The 23326-nt window shown below is 26.2% G+C and overlaps 1 protein-coding gene across 1 annotated transcript in view; it reads left to right on the top strand.

Moving 5' to 3' along the window:
* Positions 1-430: 430 nt before the first annotated feature.
* The window catches only part of LOC109595244 (visual system homeobox 2), a 90375-nt gene continuing 67479 nt past the window's right edge, over positions 431-23326 (top strand). Inside the window, exon 1 of the mRNA XM_049969496.1 lies at positions 431-973. Coding sequence (XP_049825453.1) covers positions 565-973 — 409 coding nt within the window. The 5' untranslated portion in view covers positions 431-564. The remainder of the gene's footprint in view (positions 974-23326) is intronic.

Here is a 23326-nt window from a genome sequence, read left to right as displayed (position 1 = left end):
ATAGTCCGAAAACAGTCGGGTAATAGAGCCGATCCATAACAGACAATGCTCGGTGAAACTCCGCCTTTCTGGTGAACCACCGTCGGATTGTGAGCTTTCGACAATCGTGCGAGAGCGTCGATAGTCGCTTGTCGGGTACATACCAATGATAACGTGCTTTTCAGAAGCTTTATTGGTGGAACGGCGTTCCCGCCCACAGTTAAGGGTCCTTTTCAGTGGAATATTAGGGAGTATCTTGGACACACAGCCCGCAAAGCCCGTTTTTCAAATTGAAATCGTCAGTATTCTCGCACTTTTGCTCACGACCGGTCTATGCTAACTAGGCCTTATTACGAATCGCGCCTTGAATGACTGTTATGCAATTAATGGTAAACTGAAAGCGGGCGCGTCTGACTTACAACCCCCTCGTGACCACCGGACCACCGGACAACGTTAAACCAGTGCAGTTGACGTGAATTTTGCGTGCCACTTTGTATGTTGCTGTTACGTTTGGTGATGCCGTTTACCGTCGGATAAAACAGCGACCGCACACGAACCGCAACCCCCACAGTACCCGGTGCAAAGATGAACAATGAGAGTTTAGAGAACACGATCCACGTGACGGCGCCCAGCATCCTGAACAAGCCGTCGCAGACGATGCCGCAGCGGTCGCCGTTCGCCATCCAGGAACTCCTGGGGCTCGGCGACTCGCACCACCGCTCGCCGGCCGCCGCCGTCTCCGCCATCACGCCGAATGTCTATCCGCAGAGGCATCTGCAGGCGCCGACATGTTTCCCGTCGGAGCACGGCTTCAATCACCACCACATGACGATGGCGGCCAGCCGCATGGCCTATTTCAACGCCCAGGCGGCGGTGGCGGCGGCCTTTTTGCCGCACAACATCGCGGCGGCAGCCTCCATGAACGCGAACGGGGCACATTCGCCGGCCGCCGCCGCCGTCCTCGGACTCGCCGGACCCCAGTCCGCCGGAGCAGGTTGGTCAATGTTATGTTTATTCTAAAATCTATTGCAGACATTTTTTGGAAATTTCGTGTAAAATAACATGCCAATTTTTAAAAATGTAAAAATTCTATATTTATGGTACTTAAAATTTTCTGTATTTTTCTTTAAAAAAAAAATGCTTAAAAATCTAGTAATTCTTAAGTATTAAGTGTGAGTCTTCATACAGAACTTATTGCCGGAATATATTAACCCACTAAAATTAAAAAAAAAGACAATATATCAATGAAATAATTTTTATATTTAAAATATAATATCTATGAAATCTAAGTCAGCATTAGTCTGCACATTTACAATATTTTCGTTTAAAAGTCTAAATGTATTGCTATAATTCAAAAATTAAGAAAAAATCAAATTCAATTGATTTTTACAATTGTAAAAATTCTCTATTTCTATTTGAAAATAAAATACCTAAAATATTTAGTAATTATTAATTATTAAATCTAAGTAATAACAGTTGACATATAAAAATTATTAAAAAATTATTACTTTTATTAGCAGAATATATTAACTGATTAAAATTCAAAAAAGATAATAATATTTTAATGAAATAATGATATTTAACATATATCTCTGAAACTTAAATCAGCATTACTCTGCACATTTAAAAGTTAAAATATATTATTGTAATACAAAAATTAACAATTAAGTTCAATTGATTTTTACCATTGTAAAATTCTCTATTTATTATATTTTAAACTTTCTGTATTTTTATTTGAAAATATAATACCTACAATATTTAGTAATTATTAATTATTAAATGTAAGTTGTGACTGTTTTCATGTAGAAATAATTAAAAAATAATTATTATTATTACTGAAATATATTAATTGATTAAAATTCAAAAATACAATATAATAAATAATAATTTTATTTAAAATATAATTATATTTAAAATATATCTCTGAAAATTAAGTCAGCATTAATCTATACATTTTATATTTTCGATTAACAATCAGAATGTAATTCAAAAATTAAGAAAAAATTCAATTAATTTTTACAATTGTAAAAATTCTCTATTTATGTTTTAAATTTTCTATATTTTTATTTGAAATTAAAATATCTAAAATATTTACTAATATTTATTATTATCAACTGTCTGCATTATTTTTAGTTAGTTTAGTTTATTTTTAGTTAGTTGAATTATTAAATTCATAAAAATGTTCTATTTCATAATATATTTAATTGATTTGAGGCATTAAATAATTAATTTATTTGCCAAATAAACTAAAAAGTACATAAAAAGTATAAAATAAGTCTTTAAATAAAAACTGAGTTTATGTAATATGTTTTATTATTTTTAAATTTAAACAAAATTATATATTTTAATATTTTCCTCGATCCTGACAAGAATAAATAAAATAATACTACAGTACTTTTGACGTGTGTAGAACTTTCATTTATACTTTTGAACCTCAAGATTTTTTATTATTCATTCACAATATTTCAATTATCTATAGTTACAATCATTGGTTTCTTAGAATTTGGATAAAATTGTTTTTATAAAATATATTATGAGTAGATGTATGATTATGATATTTGAAACTGAATTAATTTTACTCTAATGTTCTATGTTTTAATAAATAAATAAAGGAAACAAATAGGCATTTATAGATACATGATGATTATTATTAAAATAATAATATGTAGATATTAATATTATTGTTGAACACAAACTATTACATTCATATAATTATTATATATTATTCAAAATAGTCTGTGTATAACTGAAAAGTGAGACGAATTTTAACGACATAGATTTATATAATATTCTTAGGTTTTCCAATATTTTTATAATTAGCTTAGTAATAAGTACTTTTAAATCATATTTTGTACTATTTTCCACCAATTGATTTTATTTAAAAATATTTCTATACTTTTTCTTATATTTTTATCAACAAAACTTTGATATTCGATGACATTAAAAAATATTGACTCTTCAAAAACATTAATTGTAAAGCATAAATTATATAACTCATTTTTTTTACATTTATATAACTAATTACCATCTTAATTATATAAAATACGTCTTTGACAAGATAATTACTAAATTGGGGTTTTGTAAACACATAAAATAGCATCACCAAAGGACAGAATCTAACAATGGTCCAAACGTGTTTATGTTTGTTTGGCACTATAAACATCACAAAAATAACGTGTGATAATCGACAATTATCCAATTATAATCAACTCATCAACTTGGAAAGTGTAAATAAAAAACCTTGAGCATGCACCATGGTGTTTCAGGATGTAGGACAGTCCGACTACATAAATAAATAATGCCAGACAATCGTCCCACGTATAAATAACCCAAAATCAGCTTTAATAATGACACTCTGTGAATATGTAATGGTAAATTACATGATTGAGGTAAACGAGAATAAGAATTTCATGCAGTAATTTATTAAAAAGTGGATCATTACGATACATTTTTATTTAGGACGTGAATTTGAGTAAGTGGTTAAAATAATGCATAATCGCGTTGTCGGAATTATCTCCTTTTGCCCTCGGACATTTTTATCAAGTGCGATTCCGTATTCATGACGGTGATAAATTTGAAATTTGTTTAAAATTGTCCGATTATAAGAGAGGAATTTTACAATTTTTATTTTCTCATTAATACTTTATAATAAAAATGAGAAAATTATAATATAAAATTTATTAAAACAATTACTCTATTTCACATTATAGATAGTCATTATTACATTTTAAAACTAAATTAATTTGTATATGTACATTTTATAAAATTTATTCTTAATTTACAGATTAATCAAATCACTCCCAAAGTGAAATAATTTATATATTATATTTGTAATACATAATTATAACTTAAAAATAAATTTTCAACATCATTGTTTTGTTATACAGTTTTTCATATATTTTTGTTATTTTAATTAATATAAAACTTATTTTAAAATTAATTATTAAAATGAATGTAATAATACAAAAAAAAAAAATATCTTCGACAATAATATATTAAAATTATTAAATTAAATACATTATAATAAACCGTGTTGCCCATTTAAGGTGGAAACACACTTGAAATATTTTTGTTTGTGACTAAATTTTGATGAGTAATAAATATATAAAGATGTCATGAAAATTGTTTCACTCTGTTGGGTCTACTACATTTTTTATGAAAAATTAAGTTCATTCATTGAATTTTATACAATTTTAAATATATTTTTATTATTTTAATTAATATAAAACTAAAACAAGGACATTTGTTATGAAAATATAAGTTCTTCATTGAATTTTATATCCTAAACTATGTCTTTTGGTTAATTAAATTGATTAAATTATATTGTGTATTTACATTTTATAAAATTTTTTCTTAACTTAACATATTAACAAAAGCACTATTCAAAGGGAAATTATTTAAATATATAATGGTAAATTTAAAATAATTTTCAGCAACATTGTTTTTATACAATTTTAAATATATTTTTAATATTTTAATTAATATAAAACTAAAACTAGAACATTTGTTATGAAAAAATAAGTTCTTCATTGAATTTTACAGATTTTGGGATTAAATATAAATATTAATTTTATATTTAACTTATTAATTTTATTTATTTATTGAATTTATTTTATTTACTTAATTTTATAAAAAATAAAGTTACAGTACTGTCCATAATTATAGCAACTGATTAAAATTTATTGAAAATATAAACTGTAGTACTTGAATTGGATGCCAGTACCTGTAATATCCAATGTTTTTTCTGCAACTGATCAATCTAGTTTTATTCTTTAAAAAATTTTAATACAAAGAGGATATTTTACAAACTATTAATGTCAAATTAAATAACACAAATGTAATTATCAAAAATTGCTTTCAAAATTTAAGTTGCTATATTTATGTTCAGCTGAATTCAGAAACATATATGTAACATTTTATAGAATAAGAAGGTTGTTTTTAAAAATCTGTATAAAACAACAATAGTAAAAGTTTACATTAAATAGAAGAATTATGGCTAAAATATTTAATATCTTAAAAACGATAATAATGACCACTACAGAATATTTTTTGAAATAAAATTAATACTTTTTTGAGGATTTTATTAAGATTTTAATTTAAATGTAAAATTTTTCTAGCACCTACTTACTAAGTAGTAAGAGAGAAATTATTTAATTAACATGCACGTCAACGAAGATATAATAATACTGCACGTGAACAATAGACGAGATATGCCCCACAATGGGACAGTTAATTCTATTCAAATCAGTTCAACACCAATTTCTCGAAAAATAGCGAATCCCCCATCCTGACAAGTGAATCTCGAACCGAAACCGTTTAACAGGTGATCATGTAAAGTAGGCCTCACAGCAATTCAATTGTGCCCAGATCTGAGAACTAGATGCACACAAAACGAGAAACTCCATTTCGAATTCACGAAATATGAAAAATTACACAACGCCGAGCCAGCGCACAAACGATAATTACATGCCGATGCGAGTTTAAGATAATGCCAACAAATTAATTATCCACTTAACGTTTCCTGTTTATTTTAACGCGGTCGCACATGTCGGTTGGTGCGCTCTGCCGCGTACAAAATTTGTTGTAATTGCGGCGGATTTGTGCACAGTCACCTAACTACCTTATCATTATGGGTTTTTTTTTTTTTTTTCATTCAACGTTCGCCTGGTTCTGTCCGACCGAAGGTGTAATTCCAATTCTCAGATCGAGGTTTCTGTTTTGCGCAAGGTGTGGTGCTTCCTTTCTCTTTCAGCGATCGAATGGGAGCTGAAAAAAAAAATGCTGAAGACAAAAACTGATTTTGTTGTTTAAATACCAATCGAGCAACGTACAATTACCATTTGAAGGTCTTTTTGTAGGAGGAAAGGGGTACAAATTACAAAAATGTGTAATTTTCGAATTTTTGTAATTTATGTCATTACCAATTTCCATATATGTCTTCTTTTTGTTAAATCATTAATATTTATAGAAAAATTAAAATGAAATTAAGTAAAGAATCAACCATTTTATACAATTTTGATAAGAATTTAAAAGGTATTATTTTAACATAATTTGAGGAATTTACAAAAAATGTTTTATGTTAATTTTGGACTAGTATAATTGACGAAACGACTATTATTTTTTTAAATCACATGTTAGACACATTTATGAAAAAATTGATAAAATTAACCAAAAAAGTTATTTAATTTATCTTTTTTTAAGAAATTTAAGTTTCTGTTTAAATTGTTTAAAAATTAAATTATTTATTATTGTTTTAAATTATAAAATAAAGAAAATACTATTAAAAAACAATTTAAAAAATATCAACATTTTTTACTAATTTGAACACTGGAGAAATTGTAATATTTGTAACTTTTTCTTTACATCGACTTGGATTTATTTTAATTCAAAATATAAAATTAATTATGTTTTTAATCATTTTATGCCAATTGAAGAATAAAAATATGTCCATATTTGTTGACTTGGTCACAATTAAAAAAAACAAGGGAAATTTTAAAATATTTGTTACTTATCTTTTAAAAGACTAAAGAAAACTTTTCTTTCTATTGCCTTGGTAAGGCTTACCAAATAATCTTACCTGGAGAAAAAACAACAATTAATGGTAAAAAAGTCCAAATTAATAATATTTTTTAATTATTTTGAATATTAATTTAAAAACAAAACAACAGACATTTTAATATTTCTGTAATTCTTTTAAAAGATTGAAAGAAAGTTTTTCTTTTTACTGGCAAAGCTGAACAAATAGTCTTACCAAATTTATTAAAGAAAATGTATATAAAAATTAGATACAAAATAATTGTGATTATATTATACAATTTTTATTGTATTTTTCAATTTAAAAATTAATAAAACTAAACAAATACGTACTTCAAAGTTGGATAAAAACAGCGATAAATAATCGATATAAAATCAATGAATTTTTTAATAATTTTGATGCAAATTGAAGAAGAAAGTAATATTTTTATTATTAATTTAAATAAAACTAAAAGAAATTTTAATATTTTTATTACTTCTTAAAAAAATTTAAAAAAAATTTCTTCAAATTGGTAAAGCAGAAGCAGTCTTACTTAATTTATTAAAGAAAATTGGAAAAGTTGGATAAAAATAATGAATATGGGTCAAACATAAAATTATTAAAACTAAACAAATCTTAGTTGGATAGAAACTACAATAAATAATGCATATAAATTCATTTTTGTGTAAATTAATTTAAAGAATATGATTTTGTTGATTTGACTTAGTTTAAAATTACAATAAAAAACCAGCCAAAACTTTAATATTTTTATTACTTATTTGAAGAAAAATCTATTAAAACACCAAAAAAAAAGTTTTATATGTATTTTCTTGTAAAGCTAAGTACTCTTACATAATGTATTTTGAGAATATTTATTTTGAGTCAAACATGAAATTACAATTACAAAAAATTAGTAAAACTTAATAATTAGTTTTATTTAAATTTTTGTTATAAACGAACAAATTTTAATAGTTTTAATAAAAAATAAAGAAAAACTTATTAATGTAATGTAAATTAATATTTTGTGAAAATCTTTAATTTGCATTAAAACTTCTAACTCGTGACAGAGACAAAGATAAAATTTGGAGATATATTTTTTAAAATTTCAACTATTTAAAAATCATTAATAATATTTAATAATTGGAAAATTTGAACAAAACAATTCTAAAGTTGTCTCATTATAATATTTTTAAAAAGTTTCTTTGTATATCAATTTCAGATAGGGACTCTAAAGGAGCTAAATAATTAATAATTATAGTAATTCATAATTGGATGAAAGACAAAAATGAATGATTCAATAGTTAAAATTTATGTAAATTGAAAAAATATATATAGATAGTTTTTAATATTGTCTTAATAAATTAGATTTTTATGTTGACTTGATTTAGATTAAAATTATGTAGGTTGAAAATAAATAAATTCTTTTTAAAGCTATTTTATCAAAAGGATTTTTTTTTCTTTTTATTGTCTTGGCATAGATAAAGCAAAAGAAATAACTAATAATTTGATTAAAAAAAAATTAATTTAAATCAATCGTTTTAACTAATTTTAATATAATTTTAAAAACATTTTATTTTAAAAATGATTTATGTTATTCTGAAGATTTTTTTCTGTCATAGTTTAGATTAGAACAATAAAAATTGTACAAATACAAAATTATGATAAAAAATTGTTTTTGCTCAGATAAAATTAAGGTACTTTACTTAAAATTGTTTCAATAAAGTTAAACATTATTATCATTTATAATGAATCAAATTAAAATATAATCTTTATATTATCAATTGAAATTAAAACGTGGTGCAAAATAAGTTAAATATACAAATAAAATGAAATTTCAATAACAATTTATTTTAATATTTATTATAATTTTCAGTTGTAATAGAGGGAAACAGAAATAAGAAAATACATTTAGATAAAATTGATGACCTATGTAATATGTATAATTTCTTACGCTACCAAAGACGAAATAAATAGAATGCATATTATTTATTAAGCGGAACGTAAACCGGAAAGCTATGCACAAGTTGTTCGAACACAATGCAACATAATTACAACAAGAATAATAATAATGGCGGGAATGCGAGGCATTTTGTCACATATATCCAAAGTGTGCAGACGGGGCACTAGCCACGAATACGGCTACGAAGTGCAGCTACAATAAGCTATCTTGGGGCTTAATTACGGGCCCCGGAGCCTTACTTAATTTGGAATTTCATTTGGTTCCAGCCAGGTCGCAAATCAGGAAAAGGGTAATTTTATAACCGACACACTATCGCACTTCCCTTCTACACTACCCAAATTAATACAGTTAAGCGAGCATTTTCACACGACATTATCGCCCAACATTACACCCTCATCCCAGTCCATGAGTAGATGCTTCCTGAAAACTACTGAATTTAGGAACGACGCGTCGCTGTAACTTTTGTTTTATTTCTTTGTGTTTGCTTTTGTGCCATGATACGATCATCTTGATTTTCCTTAATTACAAATTCATCGTTTAAATACTTAACTTTTATTTATTTATTTAAATACATTTCTTATAATTTTAATTGAAAGTTTTAATAAATTAATTTGGGAATGTTAAAGGATTATGATGTGAAAGATATAAATGATAAAAATTGATTGGTAAATAATTTGGACGCAGTTTTATTAAGACAAATGCTTTAGTTATTAAAATAAAATAATTTAAAAATACAACAAAATTCTCGTAGTCATATTTATAAATTACAAAATTCTACATTTATTACAGACAAAATAAACTTTTAATTGGATAATTTGGAAATGTATAACAAATATTTTCAAGTTATGATTACAATACTTGTGTATAAATTAATCAGTGGTATTTTTATTAACAACCATTTAAATGAAATTCAAATAATTTGACATACATACTGGCACTAATATATTAATAAAGTTAATTAATTATAGTTTTCCAAAATCAATAATACTAAAAAAAAAGAAATTATGAAACTAAATCTTTATAATTAAAATATAAAAATAATATTTTATGTATATATTATAAAATTTTAAATTAGAAATGTACAAATAACACATAATTTAATTAAAGCAATAAATATGTGGCATTACCAACAGTTTAGCAAAATATTCAGTTGTTTATAGTATCCTTTTTATTTGACCACCAGCGTATAATTAAGACAGAGATAATAGGGGGTTGATTAAACCAATCGGACATGCATATATGATGCACCGAACCGCAAATCAAAGAAGTCCATCAATTCGAAACCGGCCACCATCAAAATTATAATTCGTAAATCCCATTGCATTTGTGCGATGCCGGTCGCCGTATAATTATAACATCATTAGTAAGTCAAGATAGTTGATATAAATGTGGCCATTATCGAGCATAATGAGGATCAATGGCTCATTACGGTCCGATCTGTTCGTCAATACTAATTGGTAATTTGATGTGGTTCCGATTAGATGCTAGAGGGCGTTCGCGTGCCTTCGCCCCATCTCACCCCAACGTTCTCCCTTTGGCACTGCTTCTCTCCGTCTCAACGCCGATGATTCAGTTTTGCCGGGATGTGCCCGATAGGTTTATTCTTATTTTAATCGAATCTGTTTGGATCTTCTTAATTTGTTTTGGTGTGTCCACCCCCGTAGTCCCTTTTGTTGTGGTTTTAAGTGTCATTAAGAAAATTATGTATTAAAAATAATTTACATTACCACTTCAATTTTTTAGTTTAAACAATTAAAAATACATACTAAAAATATTTTACTATTTTCATCCCCTTTATTGAGAGTAATCATCAAGAAAATTATTATTTAGTATTATTTTCCTTTTTGCAGATATATACTAATCTACCCTCCAATATATTTTATGAATAAAATATTTAAATTAAATATATACAGTGGAGTCTTAAAAGGTACCCCTCCCCTGATAATTTTGATACAAGATATCGACCTCTAATAAAAACCATGTGAAATGTTGCCAATCTAATTAAGTTTTGCTATAAAATTGACATGTGCCCGATTGCTCAATATCATATAGTCAAATTTAAAAAGTATTTTTATTTTCTATTATTAAAAATTCTATATTTTTACAAAAAATAGATATTACAGGACAACATTTGCACAACAGAAGACAATTTTACCACTTCATTCACTTCTGAATTGTTTGATCATATAATAGTTATCAGAAGGGCACAATTCCTATTCATAATTAAGAATTAAGATGATTTTAATTTAATTTATCTATTTTTTTTATTATCTTCATGTGTATGTGTCTAATATACTTATTCTTATTTTACCCAAATCTATTTGAATGATTTAATTTGTTTGGTGTGTCCACCCCCAATGTCCCCTTTGTGGTGGAGTTAAGTATCATTAAGAAAATTATACAATTAAAAAATATATTCAAACATATTTTACTGATTTCATCCCCTTTATTGAATATAATGCTAGAAGTAGACAAATTCAGTTATTGTTTAAATAATAAGCTCCTTTGTTGTGGCTTTAAGTGTAAGAAAATTATATATTAATAATTTGAAGATAATTTACATTGCCACTCCAGTTTTTGTTAGTTTATACAATTAAAAAATATATTCAAACATATTTTACTGATTTCATCCCCTTTATTGGGAGTAATTATTAAGAAAATTATTATATAGTATTATTTTCTTTGTTACAGACATCTACAAATCTACTCACAAATCTTTCATATTTTTGAATAAAATATTGAAATTAAATATATACAGTGGGGTCTAAAAAAGTACCCCTTTCCTTATAATTTTGACACAATATATCGACTCAGACACTCAACTATATTTTATAATTAACAAATAACTTAAATAATAGATTAATAAATCAATAATCAAATCGTTTATATCTCTTGTTTTATTTCTTATACTTTTAATATAGTAAAAGTTGTCCTCCAACTTTTAAATATCTGTCTGTATTTACTACCAATTACGACATGCATAATTTATAACATTCAAATTAATAATAATGATTTTAATACTAGAGTCGCAAATATCGAATCATTGTATTGCAACAAATCATGTTCAAATAAATTAGATGGTAATTAAAACTCGTTTTATTTTGGTAGACAGTGATCAATCTAAACCTGACAACACTTTAGAACTTTAACCAATTAATACTAGTTAAAACACTGAACAGTTTAAGACTTATTAATTACTAAAGATTTTATTGAGTACTCCTATAACCAGTTAATAAAAGTCACTGCAATTAAATCTCTCTTTATTATAATATAAATTCTAACGCGACCCATGCACAATAGCATTTCCCAATTAAATCCGACAATAATACAGAATTAATCCATGGCCGTATAATATAAAAGATGGGCCTTATGTAAGTCAGTAGCCGCATTCCCCAATTTCAATTTACTACAACCGTACCGATTAAATTAATTCGCATATTTTCGAACCGTCAAGTATAGACACAGAATTAATCCGATTTAAGTGCGATGCAGTACAGAGGACCAGACCGATAGCTGCAGCACGAAAACACACCGAGTGCATTAGCCCCGTCCGAATGTCCCGTGCGAATGGGGGTCAGTTTCCCTTGCGGCCACCGTTTGCACCGTAACGAACGAACACAAGCCCGTAATAAAAGCAACTGCGACCCCTGAAGGGCACACCATTGTGCATGTCACACCAGTCGATCATTCTGGTCTACAAGATCACGTGAATTGTCTCGCTTGGGGTATGGGGTAGAGTTGGAGTGTCGAGCCACCCTAAAAATTGTCGGATTTATCGGTAATTGCAAGTTAAACACGTACATTAGTTGGATGACCGTCACGATAATTATATACTGTCGTCGGTGATTACCTTGGATTACTTTAATTTTAGATTGGACAAACGTTGTTGTTTAGAAATGAATTAATAATTATGCTACATTTCAACAAAATCAAAAGTGACGCTTTAATTTAATTGGACATTCGAATTGATTAAATACATTAATTTTTTAAATATAAGTGCTTTTATTTATTAATAGTTTTGTAGAATACAACTAGTCCAAATATTAAGAGTTACTAAAAAAATATTTTTCGTGTTCAGCATTACATTCAATAAAGGGGATGAAATCAGTAAAATAAGTTTAAAATATTTTTTAACTGTATAAACTAACAAAAACTGGAGTGACAATGTAAATTGTCTTTAAATTATTAATATATAATTTTCTTAATGACACTTAACGCCACCACAAAGGGGACATTGGGGGTGGACACACCAAAACAAATTAAATCATTCAAATAGATTGGGGTAAAATAAAAATAAATATATCGGGCACATGAAGATAAAAAATTTAAGATAAATTACATAAAAATCTTAATTCCAATTATAGATAGGTTAGTGCCCTCTTATGATAACTATTATATCATCAAAAAACAATTCAGAAGTAAACGAAGTGGTAAAATTGTTTTCTGTTGTGCAAATGTTGATCTGTAATACCTATTTTTTGTAAAAATATTCAATTTTTAACAATAGAAAATAAAAAAAGTACATTTCAAATGAGGTATCACAAGACTACCCTTTTTATGAAAAAAATATATAGTTCAAAGTGCCCATATGATATTGATCAATTGGGCACATGTGAATTTTATAGCAAAACTTAATTAGTTTGGCAACGTTTCACATGGTTTTTATTAGAGGTCGATACCTTGTATCAAAATTATCATGAAAGGGGTACTTTTTATGACCCCAGTGTATATATTTATTTTAAATATTTTGTTCAAAAATAGACTTCAGAATAGATTAGTATATGTCTATAAGAAGGAAAATAATACTAGATAATAATTTTCTTGATTATTATTCGCAATAAAGGGGATGAAAATAGTAAAATATGTTTTAATATATTTTTTTTTAATTGTATAAACTAAAAAAAAATAAGTGGAGTGGTATGTATTTTTAATTTAAAAATATATAATTTTTTAATGACACTTAAAGCCACAACAAAGGGGACAATGGGGTGGTCACACCAAAACAAATTAAGTTCATCCAAACAGATTGGATTAAAATAAGAATAAACTTATCGGGCACATCCCGGCAAAACTGAATCATCCGCGATGAGACAGAGAGAAACCAGTACTAAAGGGAGAACGTTGGGGTGAGATGGGGCGAAGGCACGCGAACGCCCTCTAGCATCTAATCAACATTAAATTACCAATTAGTATTGATGAACAGAGTTTAAACAAACTAATATATCCATTATTTCTTAAAAACTTTTTTTACTCCTTTTTTTCATTTAGTAGCTTTTAAATATTCACTGATTTTGGACTTTATTCAAATTTGGCTGTCTTTTTGCATGGATCATTATTAAAAATATGAATTTTTTAACTTTTCACTTTATGGTCTTTCATTGCTTTCTTTAAATTTAAAATTAAAATATCAGTAATTCACAATAAAATTCCTTCAAATGAATTAAATTACACATGTAAGTAGTACCTAGTAAACTAACTTAACACTAATGTAAGTCTATTTTAGCATTTACTACTTAAGAAAACATTTTGTCAGTAGTTATTTTTAATAGCTACTCAAATATTTGTTAAATTAGAACAATCTAGTTAGTTCTCAACACAACCAATTTGTTCTTTAACCTAATCACCGTTAAAAGCATAATCATAGGTTAAGATTGTTTACGCCGATGCTCGAGATTCAGTTTCCACGTGCAGAACAAACGTGCATTCCGTGAAGGTCTAATTAAAATGTATGATGTTGTGGTTCCCGCAGTGCCACCCCTGTTGGTACCACCGGCAGGTAAAAAGCCGGTATTTAATGCGAACACCTCTCGATTCCGTTTGTCTCGGGGAATTATTATTAAACGGTGGCTCGGCAATGAATGGTGGGTCCAGGAAATGCCTCGGTTTGTGTGCCCCCCTCGTCGCCCCTCAACCCGCCCCCACACTTGACATGTGCGGTGGTGGGCTTTTCACACGTACCCGGGGCAAGATGCGGACATCTACCGAACGCAATCGCATCCTTCCATTATGGCAATCATAAAACGTGACACATTCCGCCTCGACACTTCTTCAGACGCAATTAAAAGTGGATAAACAAAAGCGGAAAAACAAAAACGACAGCCACCTAACCTACATACACGGACCGAACGTACAATCGAAGAAACAACGCGTTTGATTGCGAAATCTCGACCTTTTGTGCCAATACCTACGTGTGTGTACAGTTCTTCTACTACAAAATTATTGAATTTTTAATTTGAAATTTTTATCTATATGAGCAAATTTGGATTTCTTTCAATTATGTAAATGTAATGTTAATAAATAATCTATATAAATTCTAATTTCTTAATTATAAATATTTCGATATTGATAATTTTAGTTTTAAAATCTTCATTAAAAGATTTCTTATCTTTGATTATATTAATTTTAATATTTTATAGCTTTTTAAATCTTTCCCAATTTAAGAAATTTTTTATATAACTTTCCTGTTTCTTTTTCTTATTTTTATTTATTTTTTCTAATTATTATTATATACGAACTCTGTTTTTTATACATAATTTTTCTTTTCCTTTTTCTAATTTTTAGTTTGGTTAGGTAAATAATAAATTTCAAGATTTTTTACTTTTTACATACATTTTCTTCTTACTATTTTATTTAATTAAGTAATTTTTAATGAGTATTTAAAAAATCAAAGCTATAAATGTTAATTTTCCAGTTATTAAATATTTCGATATTGATCATTTTAGTTTTAAGATTTAGATATTAATTATATTAAATTTCAATTTTCTTCATAATACAAATTTCTCTGTGATATTAAACATTTTAAGTATATTTTCAGTACTCATACTTTTACTTGTAGTGATTTTGTTAATACACAGTCTTTATTTTATAATTGTTAACATATATGTTATGAGACTATAATTATAATAGTTGTCAAAGAATTTTAACTATTTAGAATGTTTTATAGTAAAATATTTGTATTTAAGACCAAAAATAATATATATATATATATATATATATATATATATATATATATATATATATATATATATATTTATATTTCATGTTAAACATGGAAAGAAAAATAAAACACATATTGTTATAACTATATTGTAATTATAGTTGATTAGAATCAATATAATTTCTAAAATAATACTTAAATATTGATTTGATTTATAAATTTTAGAATATATTGCCCCAAATTTGACAAGAAATCGATTTTAAATAATTTATCCCTGATTAAAAGTGAAAAATTCATGAAATGATTTTTCATCTCTATTAATTTTAATATTTTAAAGCTTTTTAAATTTATCCTAATTTAAGATATTTTTTATATAACTAGTTCTTTTTCTTATTTTTATTTATTTTTTATAATTATTATTATATACGAACTGTGTTTTTTATAAATAATTTTTATTTTCCTTTATCTTATTTTTATATATTTTTTTAATTGTAATATACTGATAATTTTTAGTTTGGTTAAATAAGATTTTCTATATAATGTAAAAATAAATTATAAGATTTTTTTACTTTTTATATATATTTTCTTCTTACTATTTTTTTTAATTAAGCAATTTTTAATAGTTAATTAAAAAAATCATAGCTATAAATGTTAATTAAATATTTCGATATTGGTAATTTTAGTTTTAAGATTTAGATATTAATTATGTTATGTTTAATAAGGTTTTTTATTTTATAGATGATTTTAGTTAGTTTTAAATTTCAATTTTCTTCATAATACAAATGTCTCTGTGATATTAAACATTTTAAGAATATTTTTATTACTCATACTTTTTCTTGTAGTGATTTTGTTAATACATATTTTAAAATCTTTATTTTATAATTGTCAACATATATTTGCTTTTTATGAGATTATAACCTATTTTATGTAGTTGTCAAAAAATTTAAACTATATACAATGTTTTATAGTAAAATATTTTGTAGTTTTGACCAAAAATAATGTATATATTTCATGTTAAATATGGAAAGGAAAATAAAACACATATTGTTATAACTATATTGTAATTGTAGTTGATTAGAATCAATAAATAAATTCAAAAATAATACTTATATATAATTGATTATAAATTGTAGAATTCTCCATATTCCCTAAATTTGACACGAAATCGATTTTAAATAATTTATCCCTGATTAAAAGTGAAAAATATCCTGCAATATTGTACCATGCGAAACACACACCAAGTTCGCCAAGTGATTAGTGATCCCGACTAATTACATCCGACTCGGGAATGCGTGGTGCGTGCGTGGTCTGTCGATTATTGAAAAAAAAAGTGCCAGAACATCCACACACACATACACACACACACACATGCACAAACTCGCGCGTCCCGGCGCAAATAATTGAAACGAATTTTCCGCCTGTAAACATAACTCGGCACAAAACAACGAACCCTTCTGCCGCGTCTCTCCGTCAAATATATCGGTGCGTGCACGGCCCGCCCGTAAGGTCCACCGCCCCCACGTTCGGGCTGCGGCGGCCGCCCGATACTCGCCCTTAACGCCGCGTCGGCATTGACTGCTCTGCGGCACTCGTTGGAACTAATTAATTATCGAGTCGCAGTTAATTACAGCCGTAACGACCCCCGGCTACCGCGCCCCTCGCCCCGTCGCCCGTCCGCTTTTCGGTCGTGTACTCCCTCCCGACGTCCCGCCGCCGCCGCACCGCTTTGTTTCCGTATAATTTAATTTTCTATATGTACACGATTCGCCGTATCCAATCCCTAATCATATTTAATGTGACAATTACTGGTTCTGTTCCTGTTTAAGCAAACGCGATAATCGATGCAAGATAGTGAAGTTGACACTGTCGTGTTGCTTTTGACGGTCTACAATTGAAAGGGTGGCTTTTGGTGGTCAAGAAAAGGCAATCAATCATCTTCTTCGTATAAATACCGACAATTTTTTAATTACTGGTTTGTGTTAGTCCAATTTCCACCTTGTACGTCTCACAGTTTGAAAGAAACAAAGGCGCAAAGACCAAATTTATCTTCATCTTTTAACTATTTTAATCTTACTAAGTAGATGGATGAAAATTTTCTTCATTAAGGTCACATCTGAGAAGTTATTATTTCATGTTATTCTGCTTAAAAATTGAGGTAAAAAATGCCTGTTCCTGAAAAAACATTTGTAATGAAATAGTTATTATAAATATTCATTCAACATTCATATATACATATTGTTTATTGACAGTTCAGTAAACTCAGTAAATTTTAATTTAACACGTTATTCTTTAATCAATTTTTAACTAGTTAATGAAGCTCAAGGGGTATATTTTTGATTCTTAAATATTAGATTTACCACTAATCAAATTTTGATGCTGTCCTGAAACTTTTCTTGGATAGCCATTGCAAGAGTAGCTTTTGCTAATCAATAAATAGTAATTCATCGTGTTCTTCATAAAAAACCTACTAAATTCAGTTGATAACTGTTGAAATTCTTGCTTAAGAGACACATGTCATACATACGTATATGAAATGAGTTTATGCAACTATTTCACTTATTTTATTAAACCAGGAGGCAATAAAATCCTGAAATGATGGGTTAAGCTTAGCTAAACATGCGAATATTCAAATAACTATGTAGGTACACACGTATGATGTACATCATACACCCACACAAAAGAACATGGAACCGGGATCCCGTTAAGGAATGCAAATCCAGTTGATGCCGTTTGCGGTGGTGGTGCCGGATCGCAACCGAAAAATCGAATAAAACTATCATGTTACATCTCGCTCCCTCGAATGGATTTCAGTCAATAAACCGACATAATAGCAGCGCTTCCGCATGCTTTATTACATCTACACCTATGTTAAGTGGCTGTCATATGACGTATCAACAATTTTAGATCAAAAAACCTGAAACCTTCGTGTCCGGGGTGCCATACTATTCAGACATAATGGGCTATGGTTCTAATTCATTGGCGACTCGTCAAAAATTATCGTTATCGCTCTATATTTAATTGATAAGACAGATTTATTTGGAGAAGAAACGTAAAATTACAATAAAGTGTTTAGAAAGTAAAAAAAAAATGATTAAACTAAAATTAAATATTTATTTTGATATTTGTAGTGTCAAATGAGATAAATAGAAAATGTTAAAAAAACAACTCATTTTAATGATAATTTAATAGTTTTTAAATATGTTTCTTATGTATAATTTATATTTTTATTTAGTATGTTATATTTTATTGAAATATTTATTTAGTTTAAGAATAAGTGGAACATGTGATAAGAAATAGATTCATAAATTTAGTGAAATGTATTATAGTAAAAATTAATTAACAGCATAATTAATATTTTTCAGAAAATATATTAAGAAAGAATTTTGTATAAAGAAAATTTAACAAATAAATACTGAAAATAAAACGCATGACAATATGAGAAGAACTATACTTTCATTTTTATTACAATCGCAATAATATTTAATGTATAATTAAGTTCTTTTAGAGATTAATATATTAAAAAGATAAAATAAAGAATAAAAACCAATGATGCTTAAAGCTTATATTATACTGAAGATATCAATTCAGGTAATATAGCTCAGTTCAACAGACCTGATCAATTTACTGATGATTAATGACCTAAAATAAGCCAATTATTGAGCTATTAATAGTCTATTAAAAAGATTTGTACCTGGTCACGAGCCGCTAGTGATCGTATAGCATTTAAAAAGGTCCGTATTTCGGTCCTTAGGATCGATATAAAATATTTTGACCACAGGACTAGTGTCCCTTTTGTGGTGGTTTATGGGAGCCGGGATTTTTCGGATAATAGACCATATTCAAGTCTTTATATCGAGATAAGTGTAATCCTATATTCCTTAACGGCGATTTTACGGGACTTTTTGTTAAAACGACAATGCACGAGTCAAAATATTGAGTTGTTAAAATTTTAAGGTAGATTTATCTCTTTATGTTGACTATATAAAGGGATTTATGCAATTACGATAGTGCTTTTTTTGTGTGTGATAGATACATTTTTAGACTAGCACAAGAGATGTTATGATAAAATTGTAACATCTGGTACTTTTGTTTAAATAAATATTGCTTTGTGATATTTTAAGTAACTACGTAAATTTTGTCTAATAAATTATTAATTACAATATTTTTCTATCTATTCTTAATCCTTATAAAAGAAACTAATTATGGTAATTAAAGTTTTCTAAATTTTCATAAATATTCCATAATAATAAAATGTCTCCAAATGTGTATAAATAATATAAGGTTCAAATTAAATTTATTAAAATTCTTTTTGTACGTTCCTCAAATATATTATGGCAGTATATTCCTTGAATTCTTTGTTGTTTTAAAGTTTTTAAATTAATTATATTTATTAAATACTCTTTTAATTGCTTCTATTTTTTATTTCTTTCCAAATATTCTTTATATTTTTGTTATAAAGTATATAATCCTTAATATATATTTTCTTATTTTTTAATTCATTAAACTAAATAAATTAATTCAGAATTTCTAAATTTATTAAATTATTTTTGATAACAACTCAAAAGTTTTTTCCTTAATTCTTTTATTTCAAGTTTTAAATTTATTAAATAATCTTTTATGTCCTTTACAATTTTTATTTCTATAGGACACTTTTTATTCTTTATATTTTTGGATTTTACTCTACAAAGTTTGAGGTACAAAATTCAGTTTATTAATTAAATTATTTTTTTGTACATTCTTCAAATTTATCAGTGTGTTTCTTGCATTCTTTGTAATTTTAAAATTTTTAAATTATTTATATTTATTAAATACTCTTATAATTGCTTTATACTATTTATATATTTTTCGTTTACAAATTATTATATTCCTTATATATTTTTTTCATTTAAATAATATACTTCTTTATATATATATATATATATATATATATATATATATATATTATTGTTTAATAGATTGTAATTCAATTTAATAAATTAATTATTTTCACAATTTCTAAATTTATTAAATTATTTTTTGTAAACATACTCAAAATTCTTTAAGATCATTCTTTAATTCTTCTACTTTGTTTTTAAATTTATTAAATAATCTTTTATATCTTTACAGTTGTTATTTCTTTGGATATTTTTTACACTTTATATTTTTGGATTTTACACTATAAAATTTGAGGAAAAAGTATAAAATTAAAGTTAATTAAAGCAGTTTAATTAAATAGCCATATTTTCATTTTTATTTCAATCACAATAATACTTTAAATGTCTGTAAAAGAAATTTTTTAATTCAAGAAAAAAAAGTTCTGAAAAAGTTACATAAAATAATATTTTAAAAATAAAATAAAAATATAAAAATTATATTAAATTAATTATATTATAATTATTATAAATTAAAATTTTAAACGGATATATTCCTCAAAGTGATGAAATAAAGTTTAATCGTGATCATGATAAATTTAATTGTACATATATTGTGAAGATATATGTGGACTTTCATAAAATCTGAAATATTAACAAATGATTCGAAAGTAATTCAGAACTGAAATGGACGTCAGGAAATTTCAACGTGTCAAATTATTTAAAATCGGCATCTATTAAAATATATGAATATGCTCAATTAAATAACACACGTCTTGATGTCAAACAAACAACGTGGACTTTCACTTATTGTAAATAAAGAAAAAAAAAACAATTTGCACATCATGAACGTCGTTGCAAAACCAAAAATTCCATTAAAAAACCATCAGCCTCCAATTAAGCGCGGATTCAATTTGAAACCCAAAACCCGAAAAGCGGAGTGACACATGAAAAGCCGTCCCGTACCGACATAATTTATTCAGGACTAATAACATAAAAGAGTGACAACATAATAACATTGTAAATGTCGTGTTCGAAGTGCTAATAAAAGGCGTGCCTATTTATCTAAGCGCTTTTAAATAAATAACGAGTTGTCGACCGGCGCGGCCGTTGAATGGAGGCAAGATAAAGGCCCGGCGTAACGGCAATACACCCGAAAATGGATTATTTTGCGGAAAAAAAAGGGGGCACTTGTGTGGTGCGGCGAGTGGCCGCAGAGGTCAGGTGTCCGACACCTACTCGATCGAATCGAACCGAGCAGCCCTAAGTGCCTGCCTTCTTTACACACCCATTCAATTTCGTTGCTCAGATACTCCTTGCAACACCTTCGTGGAGTGAGACCGATCCACATGGATTTATATGGCCATTATATTAAACTGTTCAGAATTTAACGCCTTTGGCGAGGCAGTTTCGTGTCTGCGGCCTCGTGAACTATTCAACGGTTTTCTATGGAATGATTATGTCTTTCTTAATTATACAGAAAATACTAAAACTTGGAATTTAATTCAATTCATGAACCTTCTTATAAATAATTCCAACGAATTTTCTAGTTTCTACTTTAATAAATTGTTACGAATATTTAAATTTAATTTACCTATATTATTTTATACAAAGTTTTTTGTCACAGTAAAAAACAATGTATAAATTAGAAATAATTATAAAAAGTATTCTAAAGATATTAGGTCCCTAATCTTAATTATATTTATTAAATATCTTATTAAATTTTTAATTTATTTACTAATATGTTGTTTTTCAAGTTAGTTATATAGTTCTATCCTTGATATTTAAATTATTTAATTTCTTTAGAATAATAGTAAATTACAATTAAGTAAAAGATAAAATTTATTACATATTTTTGAATTTTCTCTTACAATTAAAATTGTAATAATAATATAAATATTATTAATCTAAATTTATTAAATACTCTTTGCTTCTTTTATAGTACTTATTTACTTATTTTTTAGATTTTTTTATTATATGTATTTTTGTTGTTTTATACTGATTTCATTAGATTTTTTGTATCTTACAATATAAAGTTTGTCTATATTCTTTCATAAATATCTTATTAGATTTAAATTTATATATTTATTATTTTAAATTGATATTTTTCAAATTTTTTAGCAATTTATTAAATTGTTTTTTGTTACATACCTTAAATTCTGAATTAATCAAATTTATTAAATATTCTTTTATATCCTTTATAATTTTATTTAGAATTTATTTATTATTTATCTGTTTTAAATTATTTGTTTTCTTTGAATCTTTCTTAAATTTTAAAGTTTCTGTATATTTTCTTATTTTTCATTGTAACTAAAGTAGTTAAATATCTGAGTAAATTTTATTTTTCTATATAATTTTAATTTCAAAATCTTTATTAGAGATCCATATTTTTTATAAAATTTATTAAATGTATGTTATTACTAATTTTTATATTTTTTTATTAATTTGATATTTTTCGGAATATTTAAATTTATTAATAATGTCATAAATTGCTTCATTACTAATTTTTATATTTTTTTATTAATTTGATATTTTCCGGAATATTTAAATTTATTAATAATGTCATAAATTGCTTCATTACATATTTTATTATGCTTTTATTTTTGGATATTTTAAATTGTTTGATTTCTTTAAAATTATAATAAATTACAATTAAGAAATAAAAAATACACAAAATCCTAATAGACAATCTATTAAATATCTTTACAATTTTCTCTTAGAATATTTAAAATTATTAAATATCTTCTTTTACATTCATTAATTTCTTTAATATATTTCTGGAAAAATGTATTTATGACTTTATTATTTTTTATTCTCTAAATTTATGAAATACTTTTGGTTAATTTACAGTATTTATTTTTTTCTTTCTTTGGAACTTCTTTTATCCTTCGTATTTTTTGTTGTTTTAAATTAACTTCATTAGATTCTTTATATGTTTTTATTAATAAAAAATTTCTCTATTTTTTACTCTTTAATTTTTATAAATTAGATATTTATTTTTTAGAAAATTGGTATTTTTCAAAAACTTTCAATATAGTAAGTTAGGTATCAAATACTACTTTTTATTATTTACAGTTATTTATTTA

The sequence above is a fragment of the Aethina tumida genome, chromosome 7 (assembly GCF_024364675.1).
Source record: "Aethina tumida isolate Nest 87 chromosome 7, icAetTumi1.1, whole genome shotgun sequence".
Taxonomy (NCBI): domain Eukaryota; kingdom Metazoa; phylum Arthropoda; class Insecta; order Coleoptera; family Nitidulidae; genus Aethina; species Aethina tumida.
This window is presented reverse-complemented; position numbering and strand designations above follow the sequence as displayed.